Here is a 20,615-nt window from a genome sequence, read left to right on the forward strand (position 1 = left end):
TAAGTTGTATTATATAGAATGCTAACAAAACTTGAACAATAATATCGCATGTACTGTATATTACCATTGAGTATACACTCTGTGTACATTGCATCAAAAAAGTATCAAAGAAGTACCAAACATCTTGCCAATTGTTTTTCCATGGTTTCTATGGGTTTGCTCTTCCCTTATCAGTTTCCCAGTTGAAGGCCATATCCTCAAGTTGTATTTATACAAAATATGTCCGGAATTTGGATAAACAACCCTGTTACCGATCCAACCTGAGGCAAGCAAGAAAGGAAACTTGGAAAGTTGTTCACGACTTTAGAAGAGTTTAACAAAAATCAAGAAGGGTGCATGCTCTACATGGAGCGTGTGACAGTCAAACTCTGATCCAATCTGAACCAGCCTTATTTATTTCCGTGCATGTACATACCCACAGGGTTTAACTTGCCAGCAGTCCACTAGCATTTCACTTGTCAAATAGTTTCACTAGTCCACAATTTACATTTAATATGGGTGTTATTCAACACTTAACTAGCCACTTGGAGTGAAGTTTGGCTGGTCCTCGGGTGTTTTAACTGGCATTTTGGCCAGTGGACCAGTGATAGGGAGAACACTGATGTACACATGTATCCATGTGCACATGTACACTGAAAGTTCAAAAAAATTGAAATTTCGAGTCATGTACTTGTCAGGGTTTGGCCTCAATTTGTCAGTAACTAACCAGGGGGACCAGTCAGCTTGCCGTGTTTTAAGGTTCCCTTTCACTGTGGGACTTGTAGTTTGAAGCAATATGAACATTATTTGATTACAGTTTTAAACTAGCCAGCTGGACTGGTTGAAAAGAGTTTTGACAGGTCCTTCGCTGTTGTATTTCTGGCATTTGGCCACCAGATTACTGTCAAGGGAGAACACTGGTTGTTTATGGGGGAAAAACAGTAAAAATGGTGATTTAATTACTTTAATCTGCATTGTTTGTTTACACACAGCTATAGTGTACAAATCGTTTTAGTTTCCATTATACACTTTTTCAAGTGGAAAATATTTAACACATTTATTCTTCTTTTTTTTTTCTTCTTTTTTTCTCTTATAAAAATATTCAGTTTAATTATAGAACTGAAGCTGAAGTCACTGAACTGAGCAGCGCAAAACGAACCCAAAATTCACCCCATTACTGACATAATAATCCATTACTTCTCCTGTACTACCCAGGTGCTAACTTTCAATCCTCTTGCCCCTGTCATAAAATAAGCCCGATAATCACCCTGCACTAACCCGCTAATGGGGAACCCCATGGCCAGTACCCCCCATTATCATAATAAATCACGTCCCAACCCTGCAACCTTGGCAAATCATTTTCAGAGGGGAAAAAATATGTCTTTAACGTAAACAGAAAAACACACTGGTGCTGATCAGGTGTAAAAGTATCAGCAGAAAATGGATGCATTCTGGAGCTTGTTTAAGAACGAGTTTCATCCAGTAGGAGACTTTTGGGACGCTTGGTGGCAGCAGACTTACCAGGTCTGCTGCCACCAAGCGTTCCAAAGTATCCCATTGGTTTTGTGTGACAAAGTGTGTGGACAACATTGGTTACAACATTTTCTGTTAAATTGGTCATTGGTTAATCACTTGCCAATGACTGAGCTTTTGGTTACACCATGGTTACACTTACAGCACCAAAATGGCACACCTGAAATACCAAAGTTGTGAAAGTTTAAGCTTCATTTGACATATAAGAGTTACAGGAAAACAGTGAATAAAAAACTGTTTTTGTTAACACGATTTTCAAACATCAGGTTTGGACTCAGGTTTGCGGCAACCTAGTGTACTGTCCCCTTGAAAGTACCCAATTGCACAATTTCAAAACACTTGTATGAATAAGACACCCATAGTTAACCCACTGCTTCTTCTCAGAAACGCATTGCTCCTACAGACCGATTATTTACACTATGGTGCTCACACAACTTCAATGTAACACATAAAGTAAATCATTTTGCGGTTGACATTGATTGGCAAACAGAACTCTGGTATGTGACAACATTAACAGTTTGTTCCCACCACTGCTAGGGCAGAAGCACATACTCAACCTCAAATTGTTTTTGCTGCAAATTCTTGAACGACTACTAACACGGAACAAAAGGTCAGGGAGTGAACTCTTTTTAGAGTGGGCCCTATTGTGGTTTTGTTTCTGGTTGCTTCATTGACTGATTGTGAGAACAAAAACCAATTCCTGGGTTCAGAAAATTCTGCTACAGAGTAAGGCCGTGTCCGAAACGGCGACTTCGGCTACAGCTACGGCTAGATCGCGCGCGTCTGCCTATTCTTTAACACTGGTAGACGCGCTGATCTAGACGTAGCTGTAGCCGAAGTCGCCGTTTCGGACACGGCCTAAACTTGAGAGAAACCACGACTACACGTGGAACACAATTAACTCATTCTTCCGAAGCTAGTTTATGGTTTATTGACTTTTGGTTTCTTTTTTCACTTCTTGTTTAAATGGTATTTAAAACTCTGACTGCAATGTAGTCACTGGCCAGAGGGGCCAAGGTTTTGTTGTCACAGAGTAAACAATCACCAGTATTTAATGTTTACCTTATTATACAAGTATATTTTTTTTTCAAGATAGCTTTTACTGAACAGAAAACTGATTGTTGGGTGTAAAACTCTTATCATGTAGGCCTAGGCGATGAGTGAAATTCACTACCCGACTAGTCACGCTTCCAATAGTTGAGACTACTAAATACTAGTCATGACTATTTTAAAAACCAAACAATGTGGATTTCCCCAAGCAAAAGATAGTTAAATTCGCACTAGTCGCACTTGTCGGCTAGGCATTTCTTATTATATGACACCATTGTAAGTATAAACAAGCAAGTAGGCCTAATAAAAAATAATGTAACGAATGGTTACACTGCAGATTATATGTCAGGCTAGCTAACTAAATAGACTGAAAACTTTGGCGATAACCTTTCTTCACTTGGTTCAAATGTGTTGTTCACAATGCTGGTGGCACAAACATGGTGTGCACTCAAGTCAAATGCGTGCAAATCATTAACTTGGTAAGATGATTTACGCTGTGTGGATAATTTAAAGTTCCAAAAAATCATGAATATATGAGCCAGAATAAAGAGAAACCCACATTACCAAAAAATGTTTCCAACCATAGACAACTTCTCCACCACACAAAGACAGCTTACCAGGAAGCCGGTACTCTCACAGGAGCCCCATAGAACAACTCTGGAATGTACTACCAAAAGTTGTTTCCGCTTACAATCGTCTAGTATTCCATGTACAAAGTATGGTTGAATCCTTCAACCGACGCTCAAGTTTAAAAAACCTCCACACACAATCGTTCACAAACTGAATACTGCTCGGCTGGATGTCATTTCATACTCACGCTTGTATTTATTATCTTTTATTACAGTCAACCAAAGAATGTGCCCTTATTCACTAAAGGTAGGATAAGCCATTATGACTTTTTACAATAGATGAGGTCATCTGCATTCATCACAGCACACACCAAACTCCTGGCGCTGTCTGGCCCAGATACAATAGTGCCACTCAATAAAAGTTATGGAAGTTAGCCGGCCCTGATTTGGGTGTCAAAATATTTTGGAGAATGAGCAATGTACTATTATGATCATGCCAGTCACAACTTAGTCAAGGAAGTTGGCCATGACTTCAGTGTCACATTCCGAAGCAATTATATGGGCAATATCCATGAAATTTTGTTCATCTACTTTTAGTTCAAATGATTACAATAAATGAAAAACAAAGTCTTCAGTTGGTTATTTATTAGCATAATAATCAGGAGAAACTAACTATTTTTTTCAATGGCTTTAAATATATTTGTACTTCCTCAAAGTACATTAGGTGTGTCCTCATATACATGTACATACATTGTGGGTGGATTTGGTGTCTGTGACAAGTGTCAAAACTCAAGAAAGTTGCAGCATCATCATATGAACAACAAAATCTTTAGTTGATTATTTATTAGCATAATCTGGAGAAAACCAACAATACCTTTAAACAGCTTCAAGTGTATCTGTGTGACACAAAGTTCCTAAAGTACACTGTGTGTGTCCTCTTGAATGCATGATGGGTGTCTGTGACAAAGTGTCAAAACCCAAGAAAGTTGCAGCATCATCAGTATAAAAATACTGATTAACATAAAACTGTGCCCACATGCCAGACTAGCCGGACTTTAAATTCACATGGAGTAAAAGTCTAACCATGAGATTGATTTGTTGCCCTGCACTATTTTACGCAACAAGTGCGTAAGTCCATGTAGCACTAGCCAAGTATCAGGGGATTAACTTTCTTAGAACCCCCCACCCTGTTCGAATAAGTCCAGCCATGGTCCAGCATTGATCAGAATTGATCGGCCTACAATGGGGGGAAAAAAACAGGCTGACTGCAAGGTAGGTCAAACTGGAGAGCTTTACAACTGTCATAAAATGGAGACATGAATGATTGATGAAGTAACCTGTAGAGTGTGAGGACACTATGAATGGGGGGGGGGGGGGGTGGGTCAGCTAAGCTGTGTGTAATTCCTCAAGTAGGAAGTGTATAAATCAAGCCATCTTGGTATTTTGGAAATGTTGTCTGCTGAAAAAGGAAATGAATTTCACAGCATTTTAATCTATCAAGGAGCTTTTTATTTCTTCTGGCCTACTTCTTTTCTTGTTATTGACTAAAACCCTGCAGCGTAGGAGAATGAAATGGTTGGACTTCTGTGCACAATGTAGGTAAACTCCACACGTACAAGTAACTTTTTTTTGTTGGATACTGAGTGGTTCACTCACAATTTATGAATCTCAAATGAGGACACTAGCAAATGAGGCCTTGAACAAAAGTAGTAGTGCATACAAATTGTCTTCATGATAATTGAACAATTGTCTTGCTATTTGTGAGCATGTAAGCCTAATACATTGTATTTGTACATGTACAAGAACTAGAATGAGGATGTTACAAGACTGCTTCTAAAAATGAGTTCCTTTGGGTGAGGTAAAGCAATAGACTTGCCAGAACTGAAAAGGTTGAATCATTTGATTCTCTTGAAGACCAGAAGAGTCCACTGTGTTTGAAATATATAAGTCTAGACCAGATTTGTTAAAAGCACAAACCGTTGATTATTTGCTCTTATAATGTAGGCCTATATACACTACTTAAACAGGTAGGCCTACCAGGTGTAGTCTAGACTCAACAATGATGCTTCATGGCTTGAAATTATCTTACCAGTAAAAACAAAATGAATTAAAGGATTTTAAAGTAACTAATTTTTTTATTACAATTCTCCCTCGTTTTAAAAAGTATTCTCCACAGTTTACGAATCAATCTAACTGTTGTAGGCTAACAATTGAAAAAAAATCCAGTTTGTTTGTTTGTTGGCAGTATAATGCAATACAATTTTCTGTTTCATTGTTGAGTCTAGACTACACCTGGTAGGCCTACCTGTTTAAGTAGTGTAGGCCTACATTATAAGATAAAATAATCAATGGTTTGTGCTTTTTAACAACAGAGAAATTATGTTCAAATAGTAAATAACTCTTTATTAGAAAAAACACCAACTAAAATACTTTCAAATTGACATTGGAAGTACATGTTGGTCCCTCTGAAAGTGCAATTTGGTTGTAGATCTATCCAGTACAATCAAAAGTTTGTTACGGATACCTGACCTGCACCCGGGTACCTGCCCTGTATGGTATCCTGAAAACATCAATATGGAACCACAGCAGAACCTGACTATTTTTCACGTGAGAAGTCTGTCGTCCGCTAGATTTTCTGTATTGTTTTAAATTTGATTTTTCAGGATGAAGGACTAAAAATTAGCCTTGGTATCCACCATTTTCGGATTCAGCACCCCCAAACTAGTTAAATCAGGTATGTTACCAACTTTTACTCAAAAATGTCGCTCACTTCCTTAACTAGAGCCCTTTTTGGAAATCTGGTCTAGACTATAAGGAGAAGAAAGTTTACATGTATTTAAGCTGTGTCCTAATTGGCAGCTACAAAAACAGCTTTGGCTAGATTTCAACGTCATCATGCCTTCAGTATTGGATACCCTTAGTAACGCCCTTAGCAACAGTTGTAGCCGTAGCCACAATCATAAACCTCGATACAACCTCTGATACAACCACCTACAATGTCAACCCGCGTAGTTCTTCTTAGTAGTTATGGCCAACAAACCTGTTCAGTTTTGATGTACTTACTACACCATGCAAGCCTGGTACTCAGTTCCCAGAAGGGCAAGGTAGCTCTCGTTCTATAATTAAGGGCACCCTGTATCATGGAAAATCCAATTCCCTTCTGAAACATTTCAAGGGGTACCAAGGCAATAACCAAGAGCAAAGAGGCAATTTCTCCCGTCATTTTAGTCCATTTAAAGTAAAATAAGACTGACCATAAAAAGCTTCAAATCCTCCTTTAAAACAGCATTCTGTTGCTACAGTGTCATTCATAACTGTTTGGAATTATTTCATCTCTGTAATATGAATGATGGCAGTTCACACTCCATGTGAAAGCGAATGTAAAGCCTATTTTGGTGATGCAAATTAAAAGGGGGGGGACGACCTATTTTGTCCAATTGTTGCCATAAGAAAATTTTCTTTTATGAGAAGTACGAACAGAGCTTTTTGTAGTCTTACAGACAGTAAAACATTAGCGTACACTGTTTGTTTCCAAATATTAAAGCTAAGTTGTAATCCAAGGCCTGTCTGATGTTAAGTTGGTACCAGTACTTGTACTACAAACAATGCCGTTGTTTTCACATAATGATTTGTAAACCAAATGTAAATATAAGGTGTCAAGTTGCTTAGCAAAAACAGTATGTAGCAAGCAGAGAAAAATTGGCTGAAGCGGGATTTGAACAACGAACCACTCGAGTACCATGACAAGTGCTTATTATGCTGAGTGCTCAACAAACTGAGCTAACCAGCCCTGTGTTTGAGGGCAGTCCATCTACATGAATATGTAAGACAACTTGCGGGACAACTTATCACAAAACATCACATCACAAAAAATGTTGTTTTGATCTGTCTTCTCAAAAATCAGAGTAGCCATTCTGGTGACTTAAAAAGTTATCTTTTCTTTGATGATATGCTCTAAAAAGCCTGGGCAAAAATTTATAGAGCTGGTTTTAAAAGCAGAAAATGTTGTTTTAACAATCTGCTGCTAGCGAAAATGAATAGGATATCAGCCACGAATTGTAATGTAAGCATTATTTAATTGTGCTTAGATACTTTTTGTGTTTAAAGGGTCTATGTACTTTTTGTTGGTCAACAAACCCAATGTCCACAGATTTACACTTTACTCACACAGTTTGAAGATAATGATGGTAGAAAGCTTCCCTGAAAATATTACTTGCTGAGGTGCTGTAGTTTTTGGGGAAAATATAAAACAATGTCATGAAAATAAATTTTGTCTCACTGATCATGTGACAAAACTTATTTTAGCATGTCAATATGTATTTTTATGACGTTGTTTTACTAATTTCTCAAAAACTACAGAGCCTCAGCATCTAATATTTTAAGGTAAGCTTTCTATAATCATTATCTTCAAACGGTGTAGGTTTAATGTAAATCTGTGGACATTGTGTTTTGTGTTACAAAAAGCCCAAATCCTTTAAAAGCAGCTCTATGAAATTGGGCCCTGAATAGACATGAATGCACAACTCCTCGAACCAAGGCACACCAAGAGACGTATTCGGCAAAACACTTTGGAGTTAGTCATGTCTGGAAGATCAATTAAGGTGCTGAAAATATCAAGTGTAAAAACAGTATTTAAATTGCCAGCCTGCATGAAGGTAGGGCCTAATGTATTTTGTCTAATTTGGTTTATATAGCCTAAAGTGCTAACAGTAGAGTATTTTGATGACTTGACACAATTTCCCATCACCCCGACCCCAAGAACCACCGCCGCCAATATAATTTATATTTATATATGCAAAAGCCAATTAAACCAACTCCTACCTTGTGGTGATCCTGCTGTGGGAACATGTCTGCTGATTGTACAGCTGTATACTGCAACTCTGTATCCATACTCCCCAATAAGATACCAACATTTAATAATATCCAGCGGCCTTGGGTATCCACATACAGGACAATGAAAGGATTATTTATAGGCTGCTTACTACGTCAGTCATGATGTAGGAACCACTGAAGGATGGTTTGGATGACACCTCGGCTGAAGGTGACTATACTACACGTACATTTATCAGCAGAGAGTGAATATAAACTGCACCAGTCATGAAGGCTCAGAATTGCTGAAATGCACTGCAGTGCCAAAAGTATTCATGAACAAGGAGCTCCGAATCCCATGGAGTCAGACAGACACATGATAGTACCATCAGATTGATGAACAAAAAATATGGTAAAAACTTAATCAACTGGAAGGGTGGTCACTGGAGCCTCAATAACAATACAGTACCATCGCCACTGACTTCCAAATTGTAAACATAAACATGCACTTCTGCTCCCTCGGCTGTGAAACAACATGTATTTCATCTCCAGTAAATGTTTATGTTGTATCGATGAAGTCTTTACATGTGCTTGTGAAAAGCATTCAATAAATTCAGAGAGTCACAAGAAGCAACCACGAACATAAACTATCACAATGTTTGTAACTGCTGCAGAAATGCTAATGCACAGTGTCTCAACTGATTTTAACTGTCAGTTTGGTAGCATGGTTTTGCACAAAGGTTCTGACTCTGAGTGGTGTCCTTTCTCGATGCTTCCAGTGGTGTGTGTGTGGTAGGTACCATAGAGTCAGCGTCCAACTGCTTGTGTACACATGACAAACGTAGGTGCGTAGGTGGTTGCAACCCCCATGTCAGTCAGTCAAACTTGCCCTCCCTTCAATTAATACATACAGCGGGTAATAGCAAACACACTCTGGCAATCTCAATTGCCTACATAATTCACATACCTTACCGTTCTTGGTTTAAATATAAGCCCTGGTATCTCCAGTATGAATCCAGCTTTGATGAGTTAGAGCATGGACCATGGTTAGGGTAGTGGCTAGATGGCTTTAAGGAGAAGGACTGCCCTCCAATGCCTGTCCAATGAGTCACTAAGTGGGTGGGAACTACAATGGCACTCACTCATTACGTTTCACTTCCCAGAAGAATATCATGAACTGTGCCCATGCATATCAACACAAGATGTACATACAAGTCACACACAATTAAGTCCACTGGTAGAGGTAATTGGTAATAAATTGTGCAGGTAATCACTGACTGAATATTAATTCCACTGGTCTCGAATCACTTACTAAGTAAATGTTGTCTTCCCGTGAGTAAAGCATTTATGTATATTTGTACATGGTTACAAGATACAAGAACAAGGAGACTGTCCTTGTACATGTACAAACACACCAGTACTACATTGCTACAGCTGACAATTGTACATGCATGACATGTACATGTACATGTGCGTTCATTGTACATGCTCAGTTAAATGTATTTATAAATGTACCTAGATACAAACACAACATTCACGTGTACTAATATATGTGTGCAATGTATTCCTTTTTTTCTGCTCATGAAACCAGGATGCCTCATAAGTGATCTTAATCACTGCAGGGAAGCCTGAGGAAATCTGTATTTCTGTACAAAGGTGTGAACCAGAAACACAGGGTTAGCCCCTACTGTTCCATGATGAGTGTTCTGGATGCACTACCAATTCTAATATAAAGGGCTATATGTCGCATCCAGTTCAGAAACATCAGCGTTTGAGTCCAGTGGCTCTTTAACTGCTCGGAAACAACACAACACGCCAACCCCCCATTGCATACATGTACATGTGTAGTTCTTTTAAAATCATAGTTACCACATTTAGAAACCTTCCTCCTTCCTCTATGGCATTCGAGACAACTTTACAAATACGTGTTACCAAAATAGATCAACACAAAGTTATCAAAACCTCGATCCTATTTTGGAATTTTGTTATAATTTTGCAACATCGCAACCCACTACAAACTGCAGAGAACTTTCAGTTTCACCAGATACAATGCTACTGCAATCACATTCTTCAAAACAAATATTTACACTTTAAATATTAAATAAAGAGCCACTCCATTGTAAGAAAAGAAAGGGGGCTTACCCTGTAGTCCTCCGGCAACCCATTGTTTCTCTTAGACCTTTGACCTGCAAAAATAAAGAAAACACAAAACCCTGTTTTTCATATCAAATTCGACAACAAAACAAACAGATGTACCTGTTACTGTCAAACACAGTTTTTGATTTCAACAAAGCAAAAACACCTGGTTCTGCAATCAGAGAAATATCAGGTCTTATGAAACGCCGTCCGTCAAGTTGACATCCCTGGTAAAAAAAAAAATGAAAGTGACACTGAATGGTAAAACACATTGCCTGGGAAATTCCAGTTAATCCCACTGGTGTCTTCGTGGAATGTGGACTCAGGGTCCAGTGGTGTCCAGAGAAAGAAGACCTGTCTCATCCTATTCAGGAATAGCTTGATAAGTACTAGGCCCTGTTCCGTGGCATACTGCTTACTGTGGAAATCTGTGCTAACTTCCCATAGATTTATGCGCTTTACAAGGCTCCGTAAGTGCATAACTCTGCTGTTAGTAGAGCTTTTAAATTTGGCCCTGGTTATAAGCCATTTAAACAGTCATAATCATTGTAACAGATGATAAGTGAAAACAGTTGTCAAACAGTACAAGTGTGGGTGACTGCCCCCCCCCCCCTTCCATTTTATACAGCTGCTTAGCATAGAAATAAGCACAAAACAACCTTGTATACCAAGGAAAACAGTGACAAACCAGAATCTGTAGTCATATATAGGCCTACCAACTGTGAACGATTACTTTGCTTATTTTTCACTAAGCACAGAGTTGTTCAGCAAACAAATCTGCTTACGTTAAACAGAACTCTTTGAAATTGGGCACTGAACTCAAATTCATAGAGATGCGCGAGCACAAAAGTACTGTAGTATAACCATGGAGGGAAGGTTCCTTCCTCAAATATAGAGATTAAAAGTACAACTAAATTATCTGAAAGGTATGTATGCTTACCAAATTAAGGTAACTAACCAAAACACAAGGTTTCAATGTAACAGGTATAAAGCAAAAATTTGAGCAATAAGTTTTGTCTAAAGCAGCTCTGCAGCTGTTATGAAATTGTGTCCAGTGCACAAATGAGCACAGTTCAAGCTAACTGAACACAGACAGTTCATACATTGAACTTGTCCTCAAGGGTCTGCATAATGCATGTTTATGTTTGTAGAGAACTAGGTTAATGGGACAATGGATGTTTTGGTTCTAAATGCAAATAGCAAGGTATCCCCCCCCCCCCACTCTCTCTTTCAATTCCCTGTTCGTTTAAGTGGAGGCCTCGATGGTATCGAACTCTCACATTAGCAGACGAATACAACAATGCTGGCTAAACATTGAAGATCCAAACATTTCCTTCTGGAATTGGTATGAAACCAATGGCAAGCAATTTGATGCACAGCCTGAACACACACAGACAGTGTTATGAATTTTAATCAGTAGCTGGGGAATAATGCAGACAGGATACCATAAAGAGAGACGAAGGTAAAGCTCCCATTATTTCATCTTTTTGGACAATGGGACAAATGGTTAAACAAAGGCATCACAAATGTAGATTGTTTTTTTGTCTCATGAAATGCTGATTTTTAGGACAACCTGTGAATTTTTTTTAACTTAACCCTTGAACACCACCTGAACTTTCAATTTCACTTACATTTCCAAAAGATGATGTCGTAATTTGAAACCCCCAAACCCCAGAGCAACTTGTGGTGGATGCACGCATTCACAACAAATTATTTCCTTCGATGTAAAAATTGGAATACTACAATTGGAATATTCGTTGTCAACCCCGGTTCAGAAACACAGAAAACACCTGTATCTATTTGCATGCTCTTTCCTCCAGCTCAAATCACATGTTATGTGATAGCTCAACATCAATACTTTAGCTGCATGGCGGCAACAGAGTATTTTTTCACAATTCCCAGATGCAGGGATCTTGAAACAAACAAAACGTTGCGTTTTTTAAAAGGAATAAGAAATGAGCTCTTTTCTAGCCGCTGGACATTAGAATATTTGTCTGGGACTGGGAGACCGTGGATGGATGTTTGGAAGCAGGTGTATGGTCAGGAAACAACCATTGCTTTGCTCCTTGTGTTATTACACCAGCTGAATGAGTACACAGGGGTTTATGCACTTCTGATCTGTGCTGTAACCACAGTCCATCGGACATGTGAAAGGGTAACACACAGAGGAAACCATTCATGAGGAATGCCCCTATCACTCTGCAACCGGCTCAATGTTTGGAAGGTGAATCACAGGTGATGAGAACGGATTGAGAGAACAACCGATGTAGAAATTTCAGCAATGGGTCCAGTTTTATAGAGCTGCTTAATTAAGCAGAAAGTACTACTTAAATTATTTTGTTAGTTAAAAATAAGCAACATACCAGTCACAGATCATAACATGGTATTTTGGCTGGTAACTTAAGCCCAGTTCATACTTCCTGCAAATGCGATAAGAATTTTGACGTCACTGCCCTGTTTTCACTGAGAATGTTTTGCAAGAGTTGAGCACATTTCAATGCGAGTTATTCTTTGCAAAAAGGTGACTTCAAATTCGTATCACATTCGCAGGAAGTACATGTATAAACCGGGCTGAATTCTGGAACAAACAAAAAATTGTGCTTATCTACATTTAGTAGTGACTTAGCAGTTCCATGAATTTGGGCATTGGTCATTCATTCCAAAGACCAAACTTAGTTTCGAGTGGAGAGCAAATATCAGTGTTTTTAGTAAATTCATTCACATCCTCTTTATAAACACCATGTGATCAACTTGGTCATTTATTTCAATGAAAACACCAAAACCCCAATTACGGTTTATATGTGTTGACAGAAGAGTTTGCACTATTTACAACAGACCTATTTTGATTGTGACAATCTAAATAAACAGCTATGATCTGTGGACTGTGGGGTCATCAAATGCAATTTCCACCACTTGACAGTATTTTAGACAGCTCAAGAAAATTGATGCTGGTATTGCCTTTTAATCAGTGAGTTTGCCACGTGATCCACTTCATGAATCATGCTTTTACACAGTCTCCCTAAACAATCAGTCCGCAGTGCGTGCGTTAATGAGGTCAAATCCCGAGTTTTATCTGCACAGCCAACGTGCAGAAGCGACTGCGCGATTTGCGCGATAAACTGCGAGAGTTCGACGACCCTTTTTGCACACGGCACGATGCTCACATGCTTCAGGTGGCACACAAGATGGCGTGGTAAGTACACGTAGAATATTTTTCCGAGTCAAATGATACCAAATTTGTTAAGTTTCTATGACTTTATAGCCCTTTTTTTTACCACTGAACATTTTGTATAGTGTCAGGATTGACTTGGGGTAGTTTTTGGTTTGCAGCGCCCTGACCCAGCTAAATAAAAAGAGAAAATAAAACCACTAGACATCGAAAGATTAAAGTGTAAGCTATCGTTTGGTATATTATTTGACGTGTGGCGAAGGCAATGTAGGATCGTAATGCACTTTTGCTTTTCGCGAGATTTCTTGTTTTGTGACCGATTTTACCGTGCACGTTTTCACACGCATGGCTGTTGTTGTCGGCTGCTTCGTGTTTTGAGAGTACTGATGACTGTTCTGAACTAATTAATTTAATGTATTTTTGTTTATAGCGCCCAGCTACTGTCCAACTGAGCTAGCCTATATTATTATTATTATTTTTTAGGGCCTACAAGTACATGTACTATGTAGGTCTTTAATTATAAATAGTATTTAATAAAAAAAAAATGTTTTAATTGGTTTGTGGTGGATATTTGGATTCTCCATTTGTTAACTGTTAATTAGGCCTACACAAGCATGACAAGGTCAAGGAGTAAGGACAATACATTGGTTTCAATATTTATTATTAATTTATAATAATTTTTTTTAGGCCCTGAGTCAAAGCTCAATTAACTCAATTAAAATTTCATTGTGTGCAATTACACGGCATGTCATGTTTATTATGGAACCTATTTTATTTAGCCCTACTACATGAGATTAGTCCAACTTGAACATTTAGTTGCAATTTAATCATGATCCCTCCATCAGTTTGAGGGCGACTTCGGACGGCCTTGGTCTCAGCCTCGGCCTCGCTATGTAATGACAATCGAGGAGGCTGTTAGTGTTAGGGGATTGAGTAGTTGGTTCTATTTTTAAAATGTATGGATTGATTGCTGGTTGGGTTAAACTAGATTAAATTTGTTCTACCTTTTTCACTACTCCTTTTTTTTTCAAAATGTACTTTTGTTGACAATTTTTATTTTTATTTGTTTGATTATTACAGGTTAGGCCGACCTCTGAAATGGCCAGACCCACAGCTACCATCCCAACAGCCTGTGTTTGGACCACCTCGAAAGATTAGTGCTCTGATATTGGGTGACTCCCTTACTAAATACTTGCGGGAGAACTTTGACAGTTGCCTGTTGAGCCCAGACGTGCACACTCGTCGAGGGGCAACTGTGCAAATTCTTCGTCAGTATGTTATTAATAACGCCCATCAGTTGCATACTGCTGACGTTATATTTTTGCATGTCGGAACAAATAACCTTGAACAGGGCTTCCTTCACAGCAACATCCAAGCCTACAGGAGACTACTTACCACTGTAAGGGAAAACTTCCCCCTTACTGAGATAGTGGTAAGTGGTATTTTACCCCGTTCAGATGATAGCCGACTTAATCTATCTCGGGTAATGCACAATATTAAGCTGGCCAATATTTGTCACAATTTTTCACATTGCAAGTTTTTAGATTTCAGTGACATGTTCCATGAATGCCATCTTGCTAAAGATGGACTTCATCTTAACTGGGACGGAAATTACCTCTTCAGCCGGCTTATACAGAAGCAATTAGAGAAAATGTCAAAACCCATAGACCCTCGTGGTACACCCCAACCCCATTGTCCACATGAGCTGAAGAAACTGGTCCGAACACCGAGGAAGAAAATCTTGATGATGTACAATTTAACCATGATCGAGGGCTTCTTTCGTTTTATCGATTGGTTGGTTGTGTTTACTTCCAAGCCAACCGTGCATCTTTGAATCAACATGCTAGTAATCCTGTAGAACTATTTGATAGCATTCAGTCATCTTCCATTGTAGATCATCATTCAAAGTTTCTTTCCATTATCCGTAAAGCTTCTTGGCAAGGTGTTTATGAAGACACTCTTCTTCCTTCCGACACTGCACTGTCTTTTCACTGGCTGAGGTCATGTTGGGTGAGCCATGTTTGGGGTAAATCACTCCAACCAATTTTTAATTACCCTGACTTAAACTTATATGGATGGGAGCACATTCTTGATTCTGGAGAGGTAACAATTAAATGGGATTCTACATCAAATATGGAGAGAATACGTAAAAATGTACTTCACTTAACCAGAGGTTGTTCATGTGCTAAGAACAAATGTTCAAGTCGCCAATGTAAGTGCAAAAAAATTAATGAAGCATGTGGCCCAGGTTGCACATGTAGAAATTGTGAAAACCTTCCTGTGCAAAGTACGCCAATTGTCTCTGTTCAAGATGGTGAGCAAACATTTTCTGATGATGAATCGGTGAGTTCATCCATCAGCTTAATTGGTGATGATCATGAATTAGATGAAGATGAGGTTCTTACTATATCAAGAAAGGGTCAAGAAGTGCAAGTTGTTGACAACCCATTTTCAGATGATAGTTTGTCAGGGGAGGAGTTTTAGTATTTACAGCAGTTAATTGTGTACAGTTGGTTGTCTTCTTCATATTTTCATAGTTGCTTTCAGTGATGACAAAAAGGTATGTTTTATCTAGATATATTCATTGTGTATTGCCCAAACTGTTGTGCCAAAAACTTACATCTTGTATAATCGTTTATGTATATTGTCTTAATATGTGTTTTATGATGAGTGTGGCCCAAAATAGATATAAGGTTAAGGTGTTGTGTTTGTGCTAAAAATGTTTTAGATAATTTGGTTATATCCCAAGATGGGATGCCAGATATTGTAAATGTATGGATAACAAGCAGCTCCATCATTGTAAATTACGAGTTATCGTGTAATATGATTTTTAAAGTATCTTATATGAACATGTGTTTAAGTGTTTAGAAAAGTGGTGCTTAACATTTAAAAGTAAGAAATATGGAAGCCCCTGAAACTTAGTTGATGCATCTTTAGTGCAACACTTACATTACATTTCTCAACTATTTATTTTGCCAAAGAAACTGTAAACATTGCCAATGTAATGGGAAGAACTTGCCATACAGTTTATTTTTTGTGTTAACCTTATTTTATATAATTTGATACCTTGAAACATTATACAAAGTGTCATTTTAAATTAACTTGCAATGGGTATATAATTTTTTTTTTAGTTGAACAAGTTTTGAGGTACAGTTGTTACTACCGACAATGTTGAAGTTGGTACATTTTATTAATTTTAAGTGGAGCAGCTGAATATTATTAACTTCTCATTTAGCAATAAACTTTGTCATAAAAGGTTCATTTAAACATTGCCAACCTACGGGTAAGAACTTACCAAAGATACCTTGCAATGATGTCATGTATTATATTTGTGATTGTTTACTTTCATGTTTAAAATTAAGTTAAGCTAGCTTGCCATTGAACAGTTTGTCTTATAAAAGTATGCGGGTATAAAGTTTACTAAAACTTGTTTTTGGTAGCTATTTTTTATTAATGTCAACAGGTGAACTAGCTCTGTTACACGTACCAAATATGTAAATACATTTTTGTAACAAGACCATTTAAACATTGCCAACCTACCAGTTACCACTTACCAAAGATCTTTTATATTTATATTTTTTATTACATCTGAACTTTTTTTGAACTGTGCCTTAACTTTGATAATTATATAGTGTTACATGTTTGTGCAGTGTATGTGACTTAAAATAAAGGAACAGTTGATACGAAACAAATCTTATTCTGCTCACTAGAGTTTTTGTGTATCGAGCATAAAGTTTTATAAAGACTCAAACAAAAGGGCTTCAACCTTGTACCAAGTCATTCCTGACCAAAATTTAAAAAAAATTCTTCTGTCCTTCAAAATTTAACCTTTTGTTAAATTAATAATACTCAGACCATCAACCCCTTTTAAATTATATCCTTAGTTCTCCAAGTACCCTAAAATCGTCCATACAAAATGTGCTTAGGCACCATTCCTTCCCCAAAGACCCGCCAAAAATACCCAACCCCCCCCCCCCCACCCTTCCCCAAAAAGACAAACCCCAAACAATCGGGAACACTATAGCTAACAGTGGTCACGAACTTTGTTTACATGTACATCCGGGTACGTACACTGGATGAGTGTGACGTTTCGCGGTTGACCAATCAGCGATCAGAAAATCCATAAGCAAACATGGCGGCGTATTCACCAAGAGACGTTAACGTTAAATTATGAGAAGTGTTGGCAAAACGAGCGCCCTGACTCAGCTAAATGAAATCAAATGTAAAAAGCTCAGCGTTTGGATAGAATATAACATTATCTATTCGGTAAGCCCAAATAAACGTTGTGGTAGCATTGACAATTAATAGTTACCACCATGTTTTACGAAGCAAACTGTTTCGTTTTGAAACACAATTTTCGAGTCCATTTTAGTACTAATAATTGCCAGCAAAATCATTAATTTGTACAACTGGATTAAAGGTCGGTTATTCATCTTTATAAATCTGTAAATATATTGACAGAAAATTACTTTGATCACATGAAATTGATGAAATTCCTGAGACTACACCACGCTCATTAAATATTCATGGAGAGGTCAAGCTCCCGAAACTCGTGCATACGCTGCAGATAAAAGAAACGGATATTGTGTGCAGTGCGGACTGACTGTAAACAGGCATGACACGCGGTCAGTTGGTCCTTATATATATATTTTTTTAATCGAGTGCAGGGGCTGACCTACATGTGCATCATACACATGATGTAGGCTAATAAGCATTTCGGGCTATTTAATCACAATTTCGCATGTCTTTTTTCAAGGGCAAAACAATCGGAGATCAGACTATAGTAGGGTGAATATCATGCCTACCCAAACTGCATACATTCAGACACGTATCAAGATCAAAGTAGAACAAAAGGGGACCAGTTGCTCCATGACTTGATGCCTCTTTTGTGGGCCACCATTTTAAGCACGCAATTTATTTGGATAATTCAAGTCACACACGTTACAAGACAACTAGCACAGCAAGATCATACACTGCCACTGTAACTGGGTTAGCAAGCCAAGTTCAACATAACACTTTGCAAAGTAGGTTTGCACTGCACCACCACTGTGCAGCTGTCTTACCAGGTCCTATCATTTACTATCAGAAAAGGCGGTTCTATAGTTGTACCATAATGTGTACACGGGCCATTTAGTATTTCATGATTGTGTTACAAACATGCAAGTACTACTACTCTCTATTTGGTTTCTTAGGAAAGTCCATCCTGAAAAACTCCCACTGAACAGACTATGAACAGCCATGATGACACTGATCGATGACTCTCCACCGATTCCTACCTACTGTTCCATCATCCACTAGTAACATGAACTGTCAAATACTTAAAAGACCATCCTTAATGCCTTCAAGGTACCTCCTGAATGACAGATAGCCGCACAGCTGCGACAAAGAGGCAGATTGGAGACGGAGCAGGAGGGTCAACGAACTGGACACGCCATGGATGAAATAACATCCTCTCCGGCAACACGCCCAGTGAAATCTACTATTTCAACCTGATGGATTTATTCACAAAATGTCCTCTTATCAATGGAGCATAGGAAAACAGCGTAGTTTGTGGACTTGATCAAAACCCAATTGTAACGACATGACAAAAATCCTATGAAAATCCTATCCTTATTCTTGGGGGAAAATATTTGACTAATGGACATTTGAAAAGAGGGGGCTGAATGGGTTGAATGAGAGGCAGTGTTAGTTTTCTAAGCCTCATGAATTTAAGATTGCGTGAGTCATCTTGTAGTTACCCCTGGCTACAAGAACTTCATCCCTTCTTTTTGAGGGTACACATGACATAATGCAAGATTTTCAGACAGACCTGTGAGTTTAAAAAGACACATGGTCCCAGTTGAATTGTGAGGCACGTGCTGTGTGAATTCACATGTTGGGTGCATTAACGGAATACGAGTGTCCATTGCATCCACCAGCATTTTACTTGCGGTGAGCTCAAGTGTAAATTGCGCCCGTCATTACAGTACACACGGCTGATTAGAGTGCCAGCTTGCTCTGATATTAGAGATGTTCAGACCGATAGAAAGACCCCCCATCACGAACTGACAGATCTGGGACACATGGGAAAAGTGTCCATTCTTTGGACTTATTATTTATCTGCTTAGTTATTATATATTTTTGAAACAGATGTGACGAGGCTTATTAAGTTTCACTATTATATGACCAGGCCTTCTGTAAAATTAATTTCAGGCAGAGTGCAATTTGTTACTTGATTTATATTTCGCAAGTAATTTGACTTTCAATCATGTCAACCGTTTTATTAGGAAAGTCCACAGGGAATTTGACCCAAAGGGTGCATGAAGTTAATAATGAAATCCAAAATAAATTGTATTTTTTTAAGGAATTGCACACTGCAGTATATACAATATCTTTTGCAATTTTTTTTTTTTTAAACCTGTATGCTTTAGAAAGATTAATCACATAATCGCATAAAAGCAAACTTCCTGAATCTCCTAAGCAAGTTAACTTGTTTTTCTGAAAACCTGTTCCCTGGATAAGCGATGACATTTTCACCCTTATCGGACAGCAACCCATACTCAATAAGTACACATAAATCTTTAATTTGTGTACTTGTAGGCCACTTGTTACATTGTATGTACAGTATGCACAGAGCTTGATAGTTGAAAACATCCATTTAAGCTGATGGTAAATGACTTTTTCTGCGGAACCCTGCATTGAAAATTGCATGCTTTCCTTCTTGAATGCACTATTAAGAACAGTGATCCTATCCTTGAGCGATTTAATAACTGAATTGTAAAGTTAAAACTGCCAACAGTTCTGCAGATTAATCCAAACAAGCTAAAAAAAGAAAAAGTCTCGCACACACACCAAGATCAGTGTGTGAAGAAGGCACAAGTGCAAGACCTAGCAGTAGCTCTGGAATATCTTACGGCAAGTGTACCATATAATCACATTAGCTGCGCTGACTGAACCGCGGCTAGAACCTTGTGTCAGCGATGTGTGAGATTAATATGTACCCAGCAAAACGGTAAACTTGGAAGTCACATGTGGTGTGAAGTACACATCTCAGATTGGAGACATGCTTTTGAATAATTCATGAACGACGGAAGACAGGGACTTCATCTTCGAAGATGACAAATTGTGCGATGAAGTGCATCAGACAGGTCTGAATGCGAATCCTAAATACCTTTCCGGGCTACAGGCTTGCTTGAGGCAAAGGATTTATGGAGATTACTGTAGAATTTGATATGGAAATTATATAATGTAATCTTTTTCTGCTCTCATTATTCAGTAATTGAAATTGGTGATTTGATTGGAAGGATTTCCCACTATTGCCCATATGAGCTTACAAACTTACACGATATAAAACAAATTTGAAGACAATCAATTTTAGGATTGTTTACTTG

General features: G+C 38.2%; 1 protein-coding gene across 3 annotated transcripts in view; it reads right to left on the reverse strand.

Annotated features, from left to right (window-relative positions):
• The window catches only part of LOC117307361 (apoptosis-stimulating of p53 protein 1-like), a 59,855-nt gene that overhangs the window by 23,535 nt on the left and 15,705 nt on the right, over positions 1 to 20,615 (reverse strand). For 2 of the 3 annotated variants that reach the window (XM_033792095.1, XM_033792102.1), the window contains exon 4: positions 10,083 to 10,126. In XM_033792095.1, coding sequence (XP_033647986.1) covers positions 10,083 to 10,126 — 44 coding nt within the window. Of the gene's footprint in view, positions 1 to 7,952; positions 9,003 to 10,082; positions 10,127 to 20,615 lie in introns of those variants that run through there. The other variant, XM_033792111.1, reaches the window with a different exon arrangement.

This window comes from Asterias rubens, chromosome 1 (assembly GCF_902459465.1).
Source record: "Asterias rubens chromosome 1, eAstRub1.3, whole genome shotgun sequence".
Taxonomy (NCBI): Eukaryota; Metazoa; Echinodermata; class Asteroidea; order Forcipulatida; family Asteriidae; genus Asterias; species Asterias rubens.